At 34.2% G+C, this 19518-nt stretch overlaps 1 protein-coding gene across 1 annotated transcript; it reads left to right on the forward strand.

Annotated features, from left to right (window-relative positions):
* Positions 1 to 5244: 5244 nt before the first annotated feature.
* LOC105771491 (GATA transcription factor 12) lies at positions 5245 to 6862 on the forward strand. The gene is made up of 2 exons (XM_012592950.2): positions 5245 to 5685; positions 5964 to 6862. Exons 1-2 carry the CDS (start codon positions 5419 to 5421, stop codon positions 6708 to 6710), a joined length of 1014 nt encoding a protein of 337 aa, XP_012448404.1. The 5' UTR covers positions 5245 to 5418; the 3' UTR covers positions 6711 to 6862.
* Positions 6863 to 19518: the final 12656 nt, after the last annotated feature.

The following is a 19518-nucleotide window of genomic DNA, read 5'->3' on the forward strand; positions in this document are numbered from 1 at the left end:
CTTAGACATGTAAATTATTGGCCTACTATCTAAGAAGACACCTAACGCATGTTCCGAAAATGTGACCCCTACCAAATAAACGCCAGAATACAACGACAACCAGCAAAACTTCTCCAAATCATGACAGGGCTATGGTCTTTTGCAATATGGGGGGTCGACATACTCAGACCATTCCCCATAGCCACAGCACAGAAAAATTTTATCATAGTAGTTGTTGATTACTTCACAAAGTGGATTAAGGCAGAAGCTTTGGCAACCATAACAGAGAGGTAGGTAGAGTCATTTATATGGAAGTCGATTGTCTGCAGGTTTGGGACACCTCACACTGTTATCATAGACAATGACACACAATTTCAATGGAAGTTTATGAATTTTGCACAAACATCTGGATATCTTTGGTTCAAAGCTCGGTGAAAAGTCTGATTGCGCTCAAGAAGAAAGTGGGCGAATTAAAAGGGGCTTGGTTGGAAGAGTTACCAGGAATCTTGTGCGTATTGTGCACCATGCCCCATACGACAATGGGTGAAAAAACCTTCTCATTAGTTTATGGCACAGAAGCCGTCATCCCTGCAGAGATAGGTCTAAGATCGCATAGAACGCAACACTGTAACGAAGAAACTAATAATGAGGTACAACACTCAACCTAGACTTAATTGACGAACTAAGAGAGACGACTGAGACAGAAAACACAACATGTACCCGACAAGTAGTTTGCTACTGCAACTCTAAAGTCAGAGAAAAGTAGTTTCAAGTAGGTGACCTTATGCTAAGAAACATCGAAGCCAGTTTACCTGCTTCATAGCGCGGAAAGATGACCCAAGTTGTGATAGACCATATAAGGTGGTAAAGAAGATATGCTATGGATCATATAAGTTTGCGATATAGAAGGCGCAATGATACCGCAAACATGAAATGCCCAACACCTCAAAAAGTACTATGTATAAATACCCATCATATGAATAAAATTCTTTCTTTACAAAATTATTGTTTATAAAATCAAGGTTCGAAGGTGAAGAGCTGCAACCTCTAACACAGTTAGCGAGAACAAAGCTCTTAAATGTAAAATCAATGTTAGCTGGATAAGAGCCACGACCTTTAACACAGTTAGCGAGAGTAAAGCTCCTAGCTGTAAAATCAAGGCTCGCAGGCGAAGAGCCGCGACCCCTAACACAGTTAGCGAAAGTAAAGGTCCTAGTGTTAGAATCAAGGTTAGCAGGTGAAAAGTTGCGAACTCTAACATAGTTAGTGAGAGCAAAGCTCCCAGTTGTAAAGTCAATGTTCGTAGGCAAAGAGTCATGACCTCTAACATAGTTAGCTAGAGCAAATATTCTAGTTGTAAAATCAAAGTTCGCAAGCAAAGAGTCACGACCTCTAACACAGTTAGTGAGAGCAAAACACCTAGCTGTAAAATCAAAATTCACAAGCGAAGAGCCGCGACCACTAAAGCAATTAACGAGAGCAAAACACCTAGCTGTAAAATCAAATTTTACAGGCGAAGAGCCGCAACCACAAAGCAGTTAGCGAGAGTAAAGCTTCCAGTTGTAAAATCAAAGTTCACAAGTGAAGAGCCACAATCTTCAACAGTTAGTGAGAGCAAAACTTCCATCTGTGGAGGCAAGGTTCACGTATAAAAAATTTTTGTTTAAAAAATTCCAAGTATGAAATAGCTCGCAAAAAAAAAACATAAAGAGAACCAAGCTAGAAATCAAAACTATATTTATTTATTAAAAAAAGGAATACAAGATCATTTTTTAACTACATCATCACCCACCACCCTGATCTTCATTAGTAGGATCAACATCCTCAACAGTTGGGGAAGCATCTGTAACATCCTCAGTCACCGAGAGAAGAAGTGAAGTCATAACCTCACCAACAACAGATAGAGCCAAGTTCGCAGTACTAGAGCCCTCCCTCTCCTCCGCTAAAAACTCTCATTTCTAAGTGGTTATGAATGAATCCCAAGTAGACCTAATAGGATTACAAACATTGAATTTCAAGCTACTCACATTCACATCTGCAAGCGCATCAAAATCCACCTTGCGGATATCAAAGGAGCCGTAGGCAACTTGGGTATAAAGAAGCAGATTCTACTTGAACCTTTAAAGGGAGCCTTAGATGTTCTAGGATATTTGCTGCTTGAAAGCTATCAAGGCATCCCCCTACTTCCGAAGGGTACTATCCACTTGCTCTTGACACTCCCTAATGATTCTTTCCAGCTTGAAGGAGTGCCTCGTAGTGACCTTCTTCAACTCCGCCTCTACGATTATGTGCATCTCTTTTTTTTACGGCGAGCTCAGCTCCGCACTCTTTCGCTTTTGTCTCCTTTATCTCTAACCGCTTGGTGAGGATCCCTTGTTGTTTATTTCTTATCTCATTTTTCTCCCTTACCTTGTTGTACTGCTCGCTCACCATATTTAGCTCAGCCTGAGTATTAGCGAGCTCATTATCATGGGCTACCGTGTACTTTAGGTTGAGAGCGCCAACCTGAGACAATTAGCGGCATAGAGATAAGGGGAAATCCTTCACAACCTCAACAGATACCCTTTCAGCTACGGGAACCACCAGAGAGTTCTCATGAGCAGAAAGAAATAGAGTGTCCTCGGTGATGTAACGGGCGAGCTCGCCTACGCAATGGTTAGCAAGTTCACGAAAAGAGAAGAGCAGATGGGGGTGATCGCAGTAGTAGGGCCTTCACAATTAGCTCTACTCATCTGTCTATGTTATAGTTGACAACCACTCCCTTTTTCCTCGCTAGAAATATTGACACGTCCGCCCCCAGCTGAAGTCCTGCACCTCTTCAGACCACTATTTATTAAAACATCAATGTCTATGGCTTTGTTAAGCTTGTATGATATGTTGTCACTGTCACTTGAACTACCTTCGCTACCTTGATTGCCCTTTGTACCACCAATAATCCTAGGATTAATAGAAGTAAGTAACAAGTGAGTACCTCTTCCAACACGCTCCTTTAACTCGAACTCTAGAAGGGCAAATAGACGAAGCGTTATCCCACAATAATGGTAGAAGAAGTTCGCAGGCTCCTCTAAGTGCCCCATTAATATCATCCCCAACTGATCGCATGAGTCTTGAGGCTAAGTGCTCCTCGCTTGTTGCCCACTAACAGACCGTATGACCTTTTGGTTGTCACCAACCCTCCAACCATCTGGGCTAAGATCCTCTAAAAAAAATATGAAGATATTTCTAGCAGTTAAAACCTCCTCCAAGGCCAGTATGCGACCAACACGTAACATCTGAAACTGTGCGATAGCCATATCAATGGTGAGACTCCTTTGAAAGGCACGCATGTATTTGCTAGGGGAGGACCACCTAGTTGGGAATCCAAAGCCTTTGCCAAATAAGATGTGAACTTGGATGTATTTCCTCTGCTTCAGGCGAAGATTCTTGCACTGGTTTTGATAATTGTTTGCACCTTACAATGGGGAAAAAATTGTAAAACCCCGCAGATTCCCCCATATCAATCCCTTTAAACTGATACAGATGTTGGAAGATGGAGAGCATAGAGACCTCGCCATGCTAGTAGCTATCAATAAAGTACGCCATGGCAAGCCACCGGGAGAAACCAGAAAGTTGGCCAAGAGCAAGCCTATAGTTGTTGAGAATATTGCAGAAGAAGGGGTGCAAAGGAAGGTGGAAGCCCGTTTCCAAGACGCGTAATGGAAGAAGGTAGTTGAAGGAGACCCAAATAATGTCAGCGCCAAGGACAGGGAATGTCAGTACCCTCAGTCTAAAGGCCGAGACAAAACAATGAGCCCTATTGTGAGCTGTAATAGTAGAAGTAGGAATATGTATAAATACCCCTTGTGTTTCCCTTAATACAACACGAGAAAACATTACTCAGCAATTTTCTAAAGTTAATATAGATATAATATGTAATTGTATATATGAATTTTAATTTGGTGCAATTATACACTAATTATGGTTCAAATGTATACTTGAAACTTTAATTTTGATTTAATCATACACATTTAAAGAAATAAATACATCAATTTATTTTTATATTTAATAAATATAATTATTTATGTAGGCAATATATAAACATAAAATAATGTTTTATCAATAATTGTGTTAATAATTTACAAGAATTAGATCAAATCAAAATTTCATATATACAATTGCACATTAAATAACTTGAACTATTATATAAAATAATTAACTTTTAGTACATCAAAATCCAAGAATTAAGTTAGCAAGAATTTAATTAAATTTAAGAAGAATGGACCCAAAATTAGCTAAAGCATTAAACAATTTGAATAAGCCATTGAAACTTGGAGTTTGATTGAATTTAGATGTATAATTTAATATAGATTTGAAAATATCAAACATAAATTAAGAAATACAAAATTTTAAATAACTTCAACTATCTTTTCATCAATAGATTTCTATTTTTAAACTTTTATATTACATAATTTATATCACCTTTTCTTTTTCTTTTTTGGTAACCAAATGTGCATACTTTAAAGTGTAACCCTATGTTTGGAAATTTAGAACCCAATTTGGCGAAGTATTGTAATATTACTACCTTATATTTGTCTTAAAAAAGAAAAAGAAAAAAGAAGGTAAGTTATGTATTAATGCAACAACTAAAGTTTGACATGAACTTGGTTTAAACAATTATGGGTATAATTTAAATTTACCACAAACCTTTGACTTTACCTTAACCAATCCCCCACCTTCCATTTCTTTTAATAATGAAACAAATCCAGCTCAAAATGCACTTGTGTTTGTTTCTTGGGTTAATTCCACCAAACTATGGCACAAAATTTACATCTTTCCAACCAACACTATTGTATCAATCATTTAGTCAGCTTTGATGTTAAATAACAGTTCAATTTAGTCATGGACGTACTGCTTGGATCTAATGTGCGAAAAGAAAGGAATAAAGTGATTTTGAAAAAAGTTTTTAACCTTGTCCACATTAATCTCAAAATTTGATAATCTTTTTCTAACTGAATTTTATTAAAGTATGATAACGTAAAACTTTTTTAGAATTTCATATTATCACCGGTAAATAAAAGAAATAGGTGATGATGTGACGTAATCTTAAAATAAGAAATGTTGTCAAATTTATATTTATAAATTAATGTTTGAGAGTTTTGGAGTGTAGGGTGATGTTGGATGGAGTTAGCTCATTTGTTTAATTTAAATTATATATATTGTGTTTATAAAAAAGAAAGATATTCACGTCGTTCAAACTCAAAATCCTCCATTTTAGGTTGTCCGCCTGTTCCCTTCAAAACGCAAATAAAAACCACAACTTACACACACACACACACACTTATCTCTATCTCTCTCTCTTTTTCTCTTACACTTGCATATATTTTTTTCCTCAGTATAATCTCCCTTTAACGCTAAAGCTTTGATTTGAGTTATAAACGAAAATAAAAGTTGGAAATTATTATGGAATTCATTCAAGAAAGCAGCTATTGTGGCGGTGACCATTTTATTGTGGAGGACTTGCTCGATTTTTCCAACGACGATGCCGTTTTTACCGACGGCACGTTCGACTCTTCCCTAGCCCTCGCCCATTCGACTGATTCCTCCACCTTCACGCCCGTCGACAGCTGCACTTCTTCCTTGTTTTCCGTTTGCGAACCCAATATAGGGACTGATATCGGTTGCCGAGGTCTCAACCACGATCAGTTTGCCGGTGACCTACCTCCGCCGGTAATTTCCTCCCCACATGCAATAGTGTGATAGGTTAAAATACTTTCTATGTATGTATACATGAAGCGACGATCGAAGTTTTGCTCTTTTTTTCATTATTGTAATTTTAGCTTGGGTTCAAATTTCGAGAAAATAAAGCTAGTGAAATCTGGACATTTTACAGTTTTACGTTTTTCTTTTACCATTTTTTTTGATAAATTTTCCCGGGAACCAAAAATGGATAAAGGCCCATATGCATACCAAATGTAATAGTGACAATGGTATCTTTTTTTTAACAGTACGACGATTTAGCTGAGCTCGAATGGCTGTCGAATTTCGTTGAGGAATCGTTTTCCTGTGAGCACCTGCAAAAGCTCCATCTGATATCCGGGTTGAAAACTCGACCGGACAAATCGTCGGAAACTCGAGAAACCCAAGCCGTTGACGGTGACAGTGACCACAGTAACAGTAACGGCAACCCGATTTTTGACCCGGACATGGCAGTACCGGCCAAGGCGAGGAGAAAAAGGTCCCGGGCTGCCCCGTGTAATTGGGCCTTCCGCCTCCTTGCTCTCAGCCTGACAAGTTCATCTTCTGAACCAGGAACGGATGTTGCTGTCCCGGTTCAACCGCCACTAACGAACCAAACCGGAAAGAAGCCGGCCAAAAAGACCTCGTCGAAGAAAAAAGACGGTGGTGAAGTGGCGACTAACCCAGATGGACGGAAATGCTTGCATTGCGCTACGGATAAGACGCCGCAGTGGCGGACCGGCCCGATGGGTCCGAAAACTTTGTGCAATGCTTGCGGAGTGAGGTATAAATCGGGTCGGCTTGTGCCCGAATACCGACCCGCCGCGAGCCCGACATTTGTGCTGACGAAGCACTCAAATTCTCACCGGAAAGTGCTGGAGCTTCGGCGGCAGAAAGAAATGGTGAGGGCCCAACAGCAACACCGTCATCATCAGAACATGGTTTATGATGCATCCAATGGTGATGATTACTTGATCCACCAATATGTAAGCCCTGATTTTAGGCAGCTGATCTAAGTGGGTGGTGCTAGAGTAGGTTCAATTAACGTTCAGGTTCTTTAAAAAATTTCCCCAGGAGTTAGGTTCTTTGAAAATTCTAGTTTAGTTTTTTTTTTTTTTCCTTAGGTGTAATTCTTCCAAACTGTTGTTATTTTAGGGAAATTTTTGTAGACTCTAATTTTCCTTTTCAATTTCTTTTTTCCTGACAAATTCCGCAAAGCACTTGAAACCTATGTTTTTTGTTTTCAGAACTTGAATTCTTAGATTAATGAATATTTTGCATGAATTTCTATAATGGTCAACTTGTAGTTTTCATCCCTGTACGAGATTCAACTTGAGGATTTAGTTTGTATAATATGGGATGATTTGATCTCCTACTATTAGAAAGGTTATGCCTCAAAATTTAAATTAAATGTGATATTATGCTTATTAAAATAATTGTCATTTAAAATTTTAGGTAAATCTCATTTTTGGAAGAAACTTAAGAACCAAATTTGTTTGTGTGTTTTAAAAGGTGAAAATATGATTATTAAGTAACCTCATAATATGAATGATAATTAAAAATATGAAATTAAAATCATAATTTGACGGTTTTCGTAGTTCATATGCAAAAGAAACATACTTGAAGATCCCATCCCCACCGGGGAAGCTAAATGCAAACCTTTTTCAAGGGCTAGTTGTAAAGGGGTTTAGGTCAAATTTTGAAAGGGAAATTACTGGCCCTAAAGGACAAAGTTGATGTTTTTAAGGTAAATCTGCAAACCCCAAACCCCAAGTGCACCAGCTTTTTAGTAAATGAGGAAATCATGGAGTGGGAGATGATTATTTAAGTGAAAGATGAAGCTATCAACATAAATTTTAGTGCAAAAGAAATGGAGGGGTAGCTTTTACATGCAGTAGAGAATGTTGGTAGTTCAAGTTAAATGTAGATTCCTTAACATTGTTTTCTGCCTTGTACTTGAATCCCCTTTTTGCCCGTATCTTTTCCTTTTCCCACCCTTGCTTTGCAACACTTGAGACTTCAAAGCAAAATGAAGAAACAAAGTTTTCAATTTAATTATTTATTTTACAAGACTAATGTCATCAAATATTCGCAAATTGTGATTTAAATTTTAGATTAATCTCAAATTTCAAAACATTCTAAATGAGTAATCAAAGTATCATATCATATTAATCAAGTCCTTCAATTAGTACAATTGTTAGCTTGAGTGTTAAATACTGAACATATTTTATGTACATGCATACCTAGTTACCTACAGTATAAACAACTTGGATATGTCATGTTAAATTAGTATCATTAAAATTTAGGAGGATAGTCACAAATCACGAAAGGATTAATCATCACAGATTGTATAGCGATCATGGGCAAATCTATAAATATTTTAGGGAATGAAATTAAATAACAAATTTTTGAGGGATTAAAACATAATTTTATAATGTACTAATTTATTATTTCATCATTTTTAAAGGGATTAAACACAATTGACTTCATCTTAGAAGGTCCAAAGTACAATTTTATCATTAATTAATTTTATCATTAATTAATTTATAAAGACTTAAATAGCAATTTTTCATTTGAAGGGACTAAGGTCTGCGCCTGTCTTGCTTCGATTCATCCCTTTTAATGGACATAGAGGATCCCTTGACTCCACAAAATAAATTTAGAGAGAAAAAGATATAGGAGGGTTGTTAGCTTGATGATAGTTTACATATTTTAAATATGCTCAATGTTAATGTCAGATTTAAGCTCACATTTAATGCTCAAGCGGATAACTATATTGATGGAAGAATATAATAAATATAATATTTTGAAGACTCAATTAGAATTTTTTAAAATTTGAGATCATAATTTAAAGAATTATGATTGAATTAACCCTTATTCTATGAATTAATAAACATTTATATAGAATAATGGTAAAATAGACACGAAATTGTTAAAGGGGAAATTCACGAACCCAAAAAAAATTAATCTTTATAAAAATTGAAAAACCTTCCTTAAAAAGATCCATTGGGATCCAAGAGATTGTAGGTGGGATATATATATATATATATGCACGATGGTAGGCAATGCTGATCCCATAGACCAAAATCTTCCCAATTTCAACCATTATTAATTAAACAAATACTCTCAACACTTCAATCATTTGTTCTCCAAACCAATGGTTTAATTTACCTTTTGTCTTAAAACAAACCAGCTCTGGTAATATATATAGATTTATATGTTTTACACTGCAAACTTAGTGTGAAAAGAAGCAAAGTTTGCGGTGGTCACATGACTCTTTCTCATTACATTACAGCGCTTAAATGTTATGCTTTACCACATTTCAATAAGAATATTTAATTTTTTTACTTTCTTTTTCTAAAGATTAAACACCCGATTGTTTGACAATTCTTATGTACAAGTTTCCATTCGATAAGTTTCACTGCGGAACCCTATTAGTCATGAGTCGCAGGAATTGTTTGCTGTGACAGTAAACTCCATTGTTTTTTGTAATATCTTTTTTACTACTAGAAAAAGGTTACCAAATACATTTTCTTAATAAAATTACTAGAAATATTATTTTAGACATAGGAACAAATAATAATGGTGCTGTGTGATATACCATAATGTGATATACATATTAATATGGGTTTCCATGCATAGTGGTTTCTTTTTGTTCCCATGTTCAGTTGTAAAGAAGCTGTCCCATTTTCACAACCACTTCAGCTTTACATGACTTGGCAATTGTCAGCACCCTTTTTCTTTAAGATATTAAGCTTACATGGAAACCGATGACTTTACCTTTGGAGTAATTATGTTTATTTGGGATGCGGGAGATTTTGGATTCGAGTTCTTACGGTCAAATCAAATTGGGTTGAGTGCAGATGGTCGGGCTTGCAAGTTTGAGTTAGAATTTACAGGTTTTGAGGATTTTTCCATTCTCCAAAATGAGCACGGTTGGTTAATTGGAATCAGGCAGGAAAGACTAAGGATAACCAGACAAGGGACGGTTCCATCATGCAAATTGCTTACACTAATATGGATAAAAGTATCGTATAAAAGTGTTTTGTATTAAGAGTCTGATTGCATTTGGTCTCTTTTATTTAAAAAATTAGATAAATTAGTTCTTATATGTTAAATCAAAGAGTAGATTGATCTTCTGTTAAAAATTTTATCAATTTTTATTGTTGAAAATTGGTCTCTATACGTCAGCATGAGATATAAAATGATATGTCACGTGTTACTATCTTATTATTCTATCAACTATGCCAACCGTACAAATGGATGAATATTTTAACAGAAATGACCAATTTATTATATGGTTTAACATATAAAGATTAATGTGCCTATTTTTTAAGTAAAAGGAAATAAGTATAATCTAATTCCTAGTAGAACAGCATTCATTATAATTTCACCCACTAATATCCTATTTGATGGGCTTATTGCACTGTGTTTGAACATGCACGGTGATGGAATCACATGATTGTCTGTAGGAAATGGTCTACAAGAGAAAATAAAAAAAGAAAAGAAGGTAGAAAGGGAGGGTGTTGGAGAGGCTCCACATGCAGATGTTTTGATAGAGGTGGAGGCATGCATATAGACAAAGGCAAGTTTGAAACAAAATGGGAGACATGCATGGGGACATCATATCTAATCCTTCTCTTGTTGTTGCTTAGGAATATAATTTAATGCAAAGTAGTAATCAAATTAATTATCATTGCTTTCTTTGAATATAAAATTTGGGAAGACTTACCTTTCCATTTTTAAAAAGTTGAATGAGCCCAAACCCAAATTCTCAATTTGAAAATATTTGAATTCCACCTATTTAAATTGGATACCTAAAAAAATATAAATTTTAAAAATTAAACTTAAAAAACCCAAACTAAAAAATTCGAACTAACACTTGAATAAAAATTCAATCCCAAATTTAATATTAAAATAATTTTAATCTATTTTAATAAATTAATTATGTATTTTATATATAATAAAATAATAAATTTTGAGGAAGTGAGATTGCTAGAGTTGCACATAAACACAAAAGCTCTATGTTACTTGTTTTCGTTCTTCGTCTTTAATTTTTTTCTCATGCATTTCATTTGCATTATTTTAGCTTCTAGTTCTTGCGACATAAATTTACATCGGATCATTCTTTTTTTTTTCTCTTTGATTTTTATCATTAAATTTTATTCCTATTGTTTTAATTTCTAAATGAGTAGCTTAAATTTAACCAAAAAAATATTGAAGTGCTTGAAATAAATAAGAATATTATGAAAATTTATAAAAAATTCATTAATTCAAATGAATGGGTTTAACAATATATAATATTTTATACATGTTATATTATTTTATATTATTTGAAAAATGCATAAATTTTTAAAATATATATATTATAATTAATACATGCATTGCATGATATAAGAAACTAGTGTATTTTATTACAAGGTTCTCTTTATAAATGATAAGTTTTTAATGTGTTAACACTTTAAAAAGTTGACATGTCACCATGAAAGAAGTTAAGCATTTGAGAAGGGGAAATTTGCAACAAAAAGTCCTCCGCCTTTTGTTTATAAATTTTAATGGTGTTCTACAAGGTATATTTTCATAATAAGTCTTTTCAGTTTAGACTTGCTTATAGGGTGGGCCACTCGGCCCGGCCTGAAAAATGGGAGTATTTTCAGTTTAGACTTGCTTATAGGGTGGGCCACTCGGTCCGGCCTGAAAAATGGGAGTATTTAAGTAAAAATATAGGCCTGAATAATGGGTTTGGACAAAAAAATAAAGCCTGTTTAGAAAACAGGCCAAGCCACGGGTAAGACTTTTTTTACCTGAGCCCGGCCTAGTCCGAATACGTTCTTTTTACCCTTTTTTTTACTGATTTTTTTGCTACTTTCTTGTTGTTTTTTTCACTATTTTGTTACAATTTCAATATTATGTCCCTACTATTTTGTTGTTATTGTATAACTCTTGTTTTATTATTTATTTTGTTACTATTTTAGATGCATTTGCTTATTAAGTTGCACCTATCTTAGTGTTATTTAAGTACACATAATTTTTTTTAAATTTATTGGGAAACATTTATTTTAATATTTTTAGTATTTTTGATGTATTATATATATATTTTTAAAATTATATAAAAAATTAATACAGGCGGGTTGGGCCCGAGTTTTAACATTTTTTTCCAGATCGAGCTTAGGCAAAAATTTAGGCCCATTTTTTGAGCCGGGCCCGAACAAAACAAACGAGCCTAAAATTTTGGTTGGGTCCGGCTTGGCTCATGAGCACTTCTATTCTAGTTTGCTTATATGAAATAATTCAACTTATATTTTGACATAATAACTCACTGTAAATTTTAAAATTATTTGAAAAAGGTTTTTTTTTCTTTTTAAGTTCATCATTATTTTTTAAAAGTAACATACACCATTAAAATTGAAATAGATATTTAAAAATACAAATTATAATAAATTATTTAGCGGTCACAATATTTAAATTTAATTAGTAACCTACCTTCACTAATTAATAGTTAAAATTAAGTTAGAAACCATATAAAAGTAGAATTTGCTGCTATTATAATATTTATATTTTAACAATATATTTAAACGGCATTACCGACTTTGGAAGCCTAACCGTTAAAGTTGAAAATAACTCATCAAACCTAAAATGACATCAAGTTATAAAAGAAAAATAATTAAATTTTTTTGTAAAAAAAATGGATTTTTGCTACACCAGAAATTGTGTACCGATACCTCGAAACATCGTATTTTGACTTTTTCTCTTAAAAAATATAAGCATTTTGATATTAAAAACTACATAATTACTGATATTTCTAGTATTGAAAATTGAAAACATTTGAATTTCCCCGCATCAAATTTAAAGTCAACCTAAAAGATAACAAAATGAAGCAAGGAAAAAAATGGAACTCCGGTGTTTTATTTTTATTTCCATCTACCCCGTTATACATGAAAATAAAGGAAAGAAAATGCCTTTTATATATGGGAAATGCGGATGGGTTATTTTCAACAAAACCTGTCAATGTTTTTAATTTATTTTATAAAGGGCTTTTGTCTTTTTAATTTTCTCATTTAGTCCCCATAATTTAAAATATTTTAATTTTAGAAATATGATAATATTGTTAACTATGTTAATCCTTATAATTTTTATATTACTTAGGAAAAGGAATTTATCTTATTTAATTTCCATTTTTGAACAATTATTTTCCATGTGAGTTATATTTATTAATATAAAATAATTGCAATTTATGGTGAGTTGTCGTCTTGTTTGTCGAGAGGCTGAAGAATCGGTACAACATGTGTTTAGTGAGTGCCCTTTCACGTGTCAAATCTTGCAAAAGTTGAATGTGTTGTTCTTATCCTCCAACAGAGAAGGTGATTGGAAAATATGGTTAGCTAAAGAGTTTATTCATAGAAATCAGGATACATGTAAATTGTGGGTGATTACTTTTTGGGCATTATGGCATGGTCGCAACAATATCTATCATGAAGGAGTTCATCAAAATGTGTACGGGGTACTAGTATTTATTAGAGCCTATATGGAAGAACTGGATAATTTGGATATGGTAAGACCAGTCTGTTAGGGACCGAATTTTTACACATGGGAACCGCCGTCAGGAGATGTCATGAAAGCAAACTTTGATGCCACATTTTATCAAGGTACAAAAAGTGCAACAACTGGAATTCTAGTTAGAAACAATAAGGGATTTGTGATGGCAACATGCACTTACCCATTTGAGCACGTTGCAAACTCAACAACGGAAGAAGCAATGGCTTGTTTGCGAGCCCTAATCTTTATGGAGGAGCTTGGGTTTTGAGAGATTATGGTGGAGGGGGATGCGCTGACGATTATCAAAAAGATAAACTCTCTTGAGGAAGAGATGTCAAGATATCTATCTCATTTGAGTTTAGAAATGTACATAGACAGGTGAATGAAACAACGCACGTGTTAGCCGAGGAAGGAAAAAGGCTTGCATTACCTAGATTTTGGGTAGAAGAAGCGCCGAGGGAGGTGGAGGCAGAGGCAAAGAAAAATAGATGAGCCATGCTAGGTGGAAGCTAATCTAGGTATATTGACGCTAGAGGATTTGAGTGATATGGGAATCTGATTCTATCACATCAAACAAAACGAAAAGAGAATCAACGAAGATATATTGTTATTAGAGGGAGGAGGAAGAAGATACATTCTATTTAGGTTGGTGATTAGTTTTGGATTCTTGAGCTTCAGAGGGGGTCGATTCATCTTTACATAACTCTGCTTTATTTTCCTTTATGTTTTAGATTTATTTTGTTGTTTCTTTAAAGTCTGTTTTAAGTTTGTTAGGCTGTTTTCTTTAAAATTCATTTTGTATTACACAGATAGACAACGAAGCCGATTTAAGAAATCTCATAACGGATGCACTAGGTATCAACATCCCAACTCTTAATGAGAGTTTTAATGAAGTTTCAAGCGAGTTTCAAAATAATGGTCTGGAGTATGATGCTAACGAGGCCAAAAGGACTACGGAAAGAGCAACTACTCTTTTAGATGATTGTGATATTCCGCTCTATCCCGGTTGTGTCAAGTTCTCATGCATCTCATTCCTACTTCGACTTTACCACTTCAAAGTACTTTTCGAATGGTCGGCAAAATCTTTGACATGCTTATTAGAGTTTTAAATGAGGCATTTTTAGATGGAAACATAATCACGACTACATACTATGAAGTGAAGAAAAAGATTTCTGCACTAAATCTTGGGTATGTGAAGATTGAAGCATGCCCAAATGATTGTATGTTATACTGAGGCAATGCTAGCAAAAATGTCAGTTGTGATGTTTGTAAAAGCTCAAGGTGGCAATCTTCTGATGAATTGGATGCAGATGAACAAGTTGATGGTAGTTGTCACCGTCCTAAGCCTTCCAAGGTATTACGGTACTTTCCCTTAATTGTTTCAATCCTCCAAGACATCACAATCCATGAGATGGCAAAAGAAGGACGAACCAAATATGGTATATTGAGACATCCAGCCAATGATTCTACTTGGGATGCGTTTGATAAGAGGTTTCCTAATTTTGCATATGATCCTTGAAATGTTAGGCTAGGTTTGGCTAGCAATGGATTCAATCCATTCCGAACAATGAGTACAAGTTATAGTACATGGCCTGTACTTCTTATTCCTTATAATTTGATTCCTTGGGCATGCATGAAACAATCATCGATAAGACTATCAATAGTTATCCCTGGTGAGAAAAGACTCGGCAACGACATTGATATCTACATGCAGCCTTTAATTAATGAGTTGAAGCAATTATGGACAGGAGTTGATGCTTTTGATTCATCAGCTTTTGAATCTTTCACTTTACAGGTTTGTCTTCTTTGGACAATCAATGATTTCCCAACTTATGCTAATCTTTCAGGGTGGAGTATAAAAGGTCGGGTTGCTTGCCTAGTATGTGCTGAAAAAACTCAATCTCGATGGCTACGATATAGTCAAAAGTTTTGTTATATGGGTTATCGTTGATGGTTATCAGCTGAACACCTATTTCGAAAATAGAGTCATGAATTCGATGGCACTATAGAGTGTGGGGTAGCTTCTATACCACGTTCCGAGGAAGATATCTTAGGGGAAGTTGAAGGTATCAATTTCATTTATGGAAAAGCCTGAAAGATGGATAGAGAAAAACTAGATGAAGGATCGATAGAACTCGATGTAGACGAGGGGTGTGATTTTTTAAACGACTTTGAAGAATTTGTGGTAAAGAGAGATGAAGCAAATATCATAAATCAAGATGAAACTTTATGGAAGAAGAGGAGCATATTTTTCTACTTGCCTTATTGACGTTACAATCTGCTTCGACATAACTTGGATGTCATGCACATCGAGAAGAATGCACGTGACAATGTCATTGGCACCTTTTTTAATCTTTCACGTGGTGATAAAGATAACATCAAGGCACGCAAGGACCTACATGATATTGGCATTCGAATTTATCTTCATCCAAAAATAAGAAATGGGAAAGAGTACCTACTGCAAGCATGTTACACTCTTACATCAAAGGAAAGGGATATTTTTCTTTCCATTGTGAAGAACCTGAAAGTACCCGATGGTTATGCATCAAACATATCTCGATGCGTGAATTTGAAATAGCACAAGTTGAGTAACCTCAAAAATCATGACGGTTACATTCTCATGCAAGATTTGCTTCCTATATGTTTAAGAGGAGTTGTAGAAAAGAATGTGCTAAGTGTTATTACAAATCTATCAGATTTCTTCAAGAGATTATTTGTAAAAAGTCTTGATCAACAAGAAGTTGATCAACTTCAAATACAAGTCGTGTTAACACTTTCTAAGATGGAGAAAATATTTCCTCCAAGTTTCTTCACAATTATGATTTATTTGATTATTCATTTGCCGATGGAGGCTAAGCTTGGTGGACCTGTTCAATACAGGTGAATGTACCCGATCAAAAGGTATATGAAATATATCAATAATATTTCACAATATTTTATTTTTATTATTTTAATATAGTATATAATAAGTATGTAAAAATATATGTATGTGATGCAAGTATCTTATGATATTGAAAGTTTCGGTGCGAAATAGAGCTTACCTCAAAAGGTACATAGTTTTAGAATGTCTTATATTTTTCTCCCGTTATTTTTTTAATGTGGAGACTATATTTTCCCGTCCTCTCAGGAATGATGGGAATATTAAAAAACGATACATTTTCTCTTCTGGAGGACGTCCAATTGGTATTATAAACACGAAGATATTGGACATGCGATCTCTTGCATAAGCAAACCGTTACGTTTTATTGCATAGAGATAAGTTATCACCATACCGTCAATGAGTTTCTGAGGAAAATCTTGTCATTCGTTTCTTTTTCTTAACCAATAGACAAATAAAGTAATATTTCTTAATTTGTATGCATTTTGACAACATTTTCGTAAAATACTGAATATATTATAGGGAATTTTTGGAGTTTCAACGAGCTGCTTATGATGGCATTCAAATTAGTAAACACACAATGTAATAGCCTATTTTCAGTGAAATCAGAATAGTGGTTTTGGGACCACAAATCCAAATTTAGAAAAATTTATTATTATTATATCATTTACAGTATGATAGAGATACCGTATAAAAATTTCGTTAAGAAGTTTTACCATTTACATGCCTAATTTGATAAAAAGGACTAAATTACATTAAGTGCAAAAGTTGAGTTCTCATGGCTAAAAGTATTAAATAGCTATAGGATTTTAAATTTGAGGTCCTTATATAGTAAATAGGTCATTAAAGTGCTTAATGGTTAAGCATGAATAGTCATCATTGGAAATTTCATGACATATTAAGGTTAATTTTGGAAATTTGTGATTAAAATTTTAATAAATTAATAAAATAAAATAAAATAAATATCATCTACCACCAAAAAAAAAGAGAGAAAAGCTAGCCATGGAAGCTTGAAATATTAGCAAGCTTATTTTGCTCAATTAGGTATGTATTTTTGTCCCGTTTTTAATGATTTCTATGTTTCCGAGATCATAGTAGCTTAATCTAGCTAGCTCGAGGATTAATTTTTAGAACTGTTAAAGTATTAGGGTTTTGCCATTGATGAATATGATTGAATTTTGAAGTTTAATAATAGAAAATGAATGGTTGTTGTTAGATAAACAACTTTTGTAAAGAGAATTTTGATGAAAATATCAATTAGGGATTAAATTGAAAAAGATAATAAATTTATGGTAAAAATTGTGAAATTATGAATTATGTGAGCTGCTATTAATATGTATAAAAATTTACTAGGCTTGAGTAAGGATTAAATTGTACGAATTTCATTTTTCGAGCCTAGGGACTAAATTGCAATGAATTAAAAGTATAGGGGTAAAATAGTAATTTTTCCAAAAAGTGTGTTGGACTAAATTGAATGTGAATTATATTGAATTGAGTTAAATTTATTTATATAGATTCGGTTAGACCTAGTACGGAGTTAGATCGAGGCAAAGGAAAAATATCGGATTAGTCACCTTCGTATCTACTAAACTCGTTGAGGTAAGTTCATGTAATTAAATTGTACATTTATATGTGTTAAGTTGAATTATTGTTTTGTGAATTGTACAATTACCTTGAATAAACACTGGTTGTATATTCGATAATTACCGAGCCCCATTTAAACCTTAAGAATCCGTAGGATACAAATGACATGTCATTAGGGTCACCGATTTCAGCTCGCATGAGCTTCCCATTATTCAACTTGCATGAGCTTCCCATTATTCAGCTCGCATGAGCTTCTTGCTATTCAGCTAGGAAGAGCTTACTGTTTATAGCTCGTATGAGCATACATGTATATGAATTGACGGATTACAGTTAAGTACACTTCGTGTGTACTACCCATGTATTCAATGATATTCTAAATGGTTTAACAGACACAGTTCTCTTACGAGATTATATGAGTTCGATATGAACTCTTATTGGAATTTATATGAAAAACATGAATTGTGATTATTTGATGAATTCAACCATGTGTGTTGAATCTTATGTGTGATTTTCATGGCTAATATGTTGGTGATATTGTGTGTAGGCTTTTGATCAAATTGGTTGATATATGCTATGTTTACTTACCTATTTTATGGATATATGGTAAGCTAAATTCTATGTTATACGAACTTACTAAGCTTAAATTCTTACTTTGTGTTATTTCCATGTTTTATAGTAATTCGGAAGCTCGTACGGGTTAGAAGCTGGTCGAAGTTATTTCACACTATCCATCAGTCCTTTTGGTATTTTCATTGAATTAATCTCGGATATAATGGCATGTATAGGTTATTTTGGCCAACGTTGATATATAAATGTTTTGTTGAGACTAGCCATTTGAATGGCTTGTGTTTGATATATTTTGATGTGTATATAAGTGGCTTTATCATATTTGTTATGTGTTTGATATGGTAGAATGAAAGAAATTAAAATGTGGTTTGAATATGTATACATGAATTTGGTCTTTTAGGTAAAATGAGATACTTGTGGACATGTCTTTAAATTGTCAATTGAGGTGCCTAAGGGCATATTGGTTGTATGTGGTGATATTTCATGTTTAAGATTTGATTTTGGCTTGTTTGAATGCCTTGTTATGACTTGTTGATGTGAAAATTGTTGTGTTTAGGTTGGTATCAAATTGAGTGAGAAATGTGGCTTGGAAAATGACCTATTTTCGTCCACACGGGCAGAGACATGTGTGTGTGTCTCAGCCGTGTGTGACACACGGCCAGGTGATACGTCCGAGTGTCCCCTGTATCTTTTAAATTGCGCAAGTCAATATGCTCACATGGCCTAGCATACAGGCATATGGCTTGACCGTGTGGCCCAAGTCAGAGAGTTACACGGGTATGAACACGGGCTGGGACAGGGTCGTGTGTCCCTATTTTGGATGCCCACACGGCTTGACCATACGGCCGTGTGACCCCTGTAGCTTGAAAAATTTTAGTGTTTTTCGAAAAAAATTTAAGCATCCGATTTAGTTCCTACTTGTTTCTAATGCGTATTTTGGGTCTCGATGGCTCATATAAGGGACAATATGTTTGATTTCGATTAGTTTATTATACGAATATTATATGATGTGAAATGTTTAAAATTTTTGTCTATTTGTTCAGTAAACTCTGATAATGCTCCGTAACCTTGTTCCAGCAATAGATACGGGTTAGAGGTGTTACACACAGAGGACAAATGGTTGGTTGAAAAGTTCCCGAAATGGCTTGTGAACCAGGTAAATTGTCACTGTTAAAATAATTTATCATATTATTTATATAATGAGGGCACATTGTAGAAATTTGTTCATAGAACAAGAGCTAATTGATTTCCTACTATAT

This window comes from Gossypium raimondii, chromosome 6, assembly GCF_025698545.1.
Source record: "Gossypium raimondii isolate GPD5lz chromosome 6, ASM2569854v1, whole genome shotgun sequence".
In the NCBI taxonomy this organism is placed as follows: Eukaryota; Viridiplantae; Streptophyta; class Magnoliopsida; order Malvales; family Malvaceae; genus Gossypium; species Gossypium raimondii.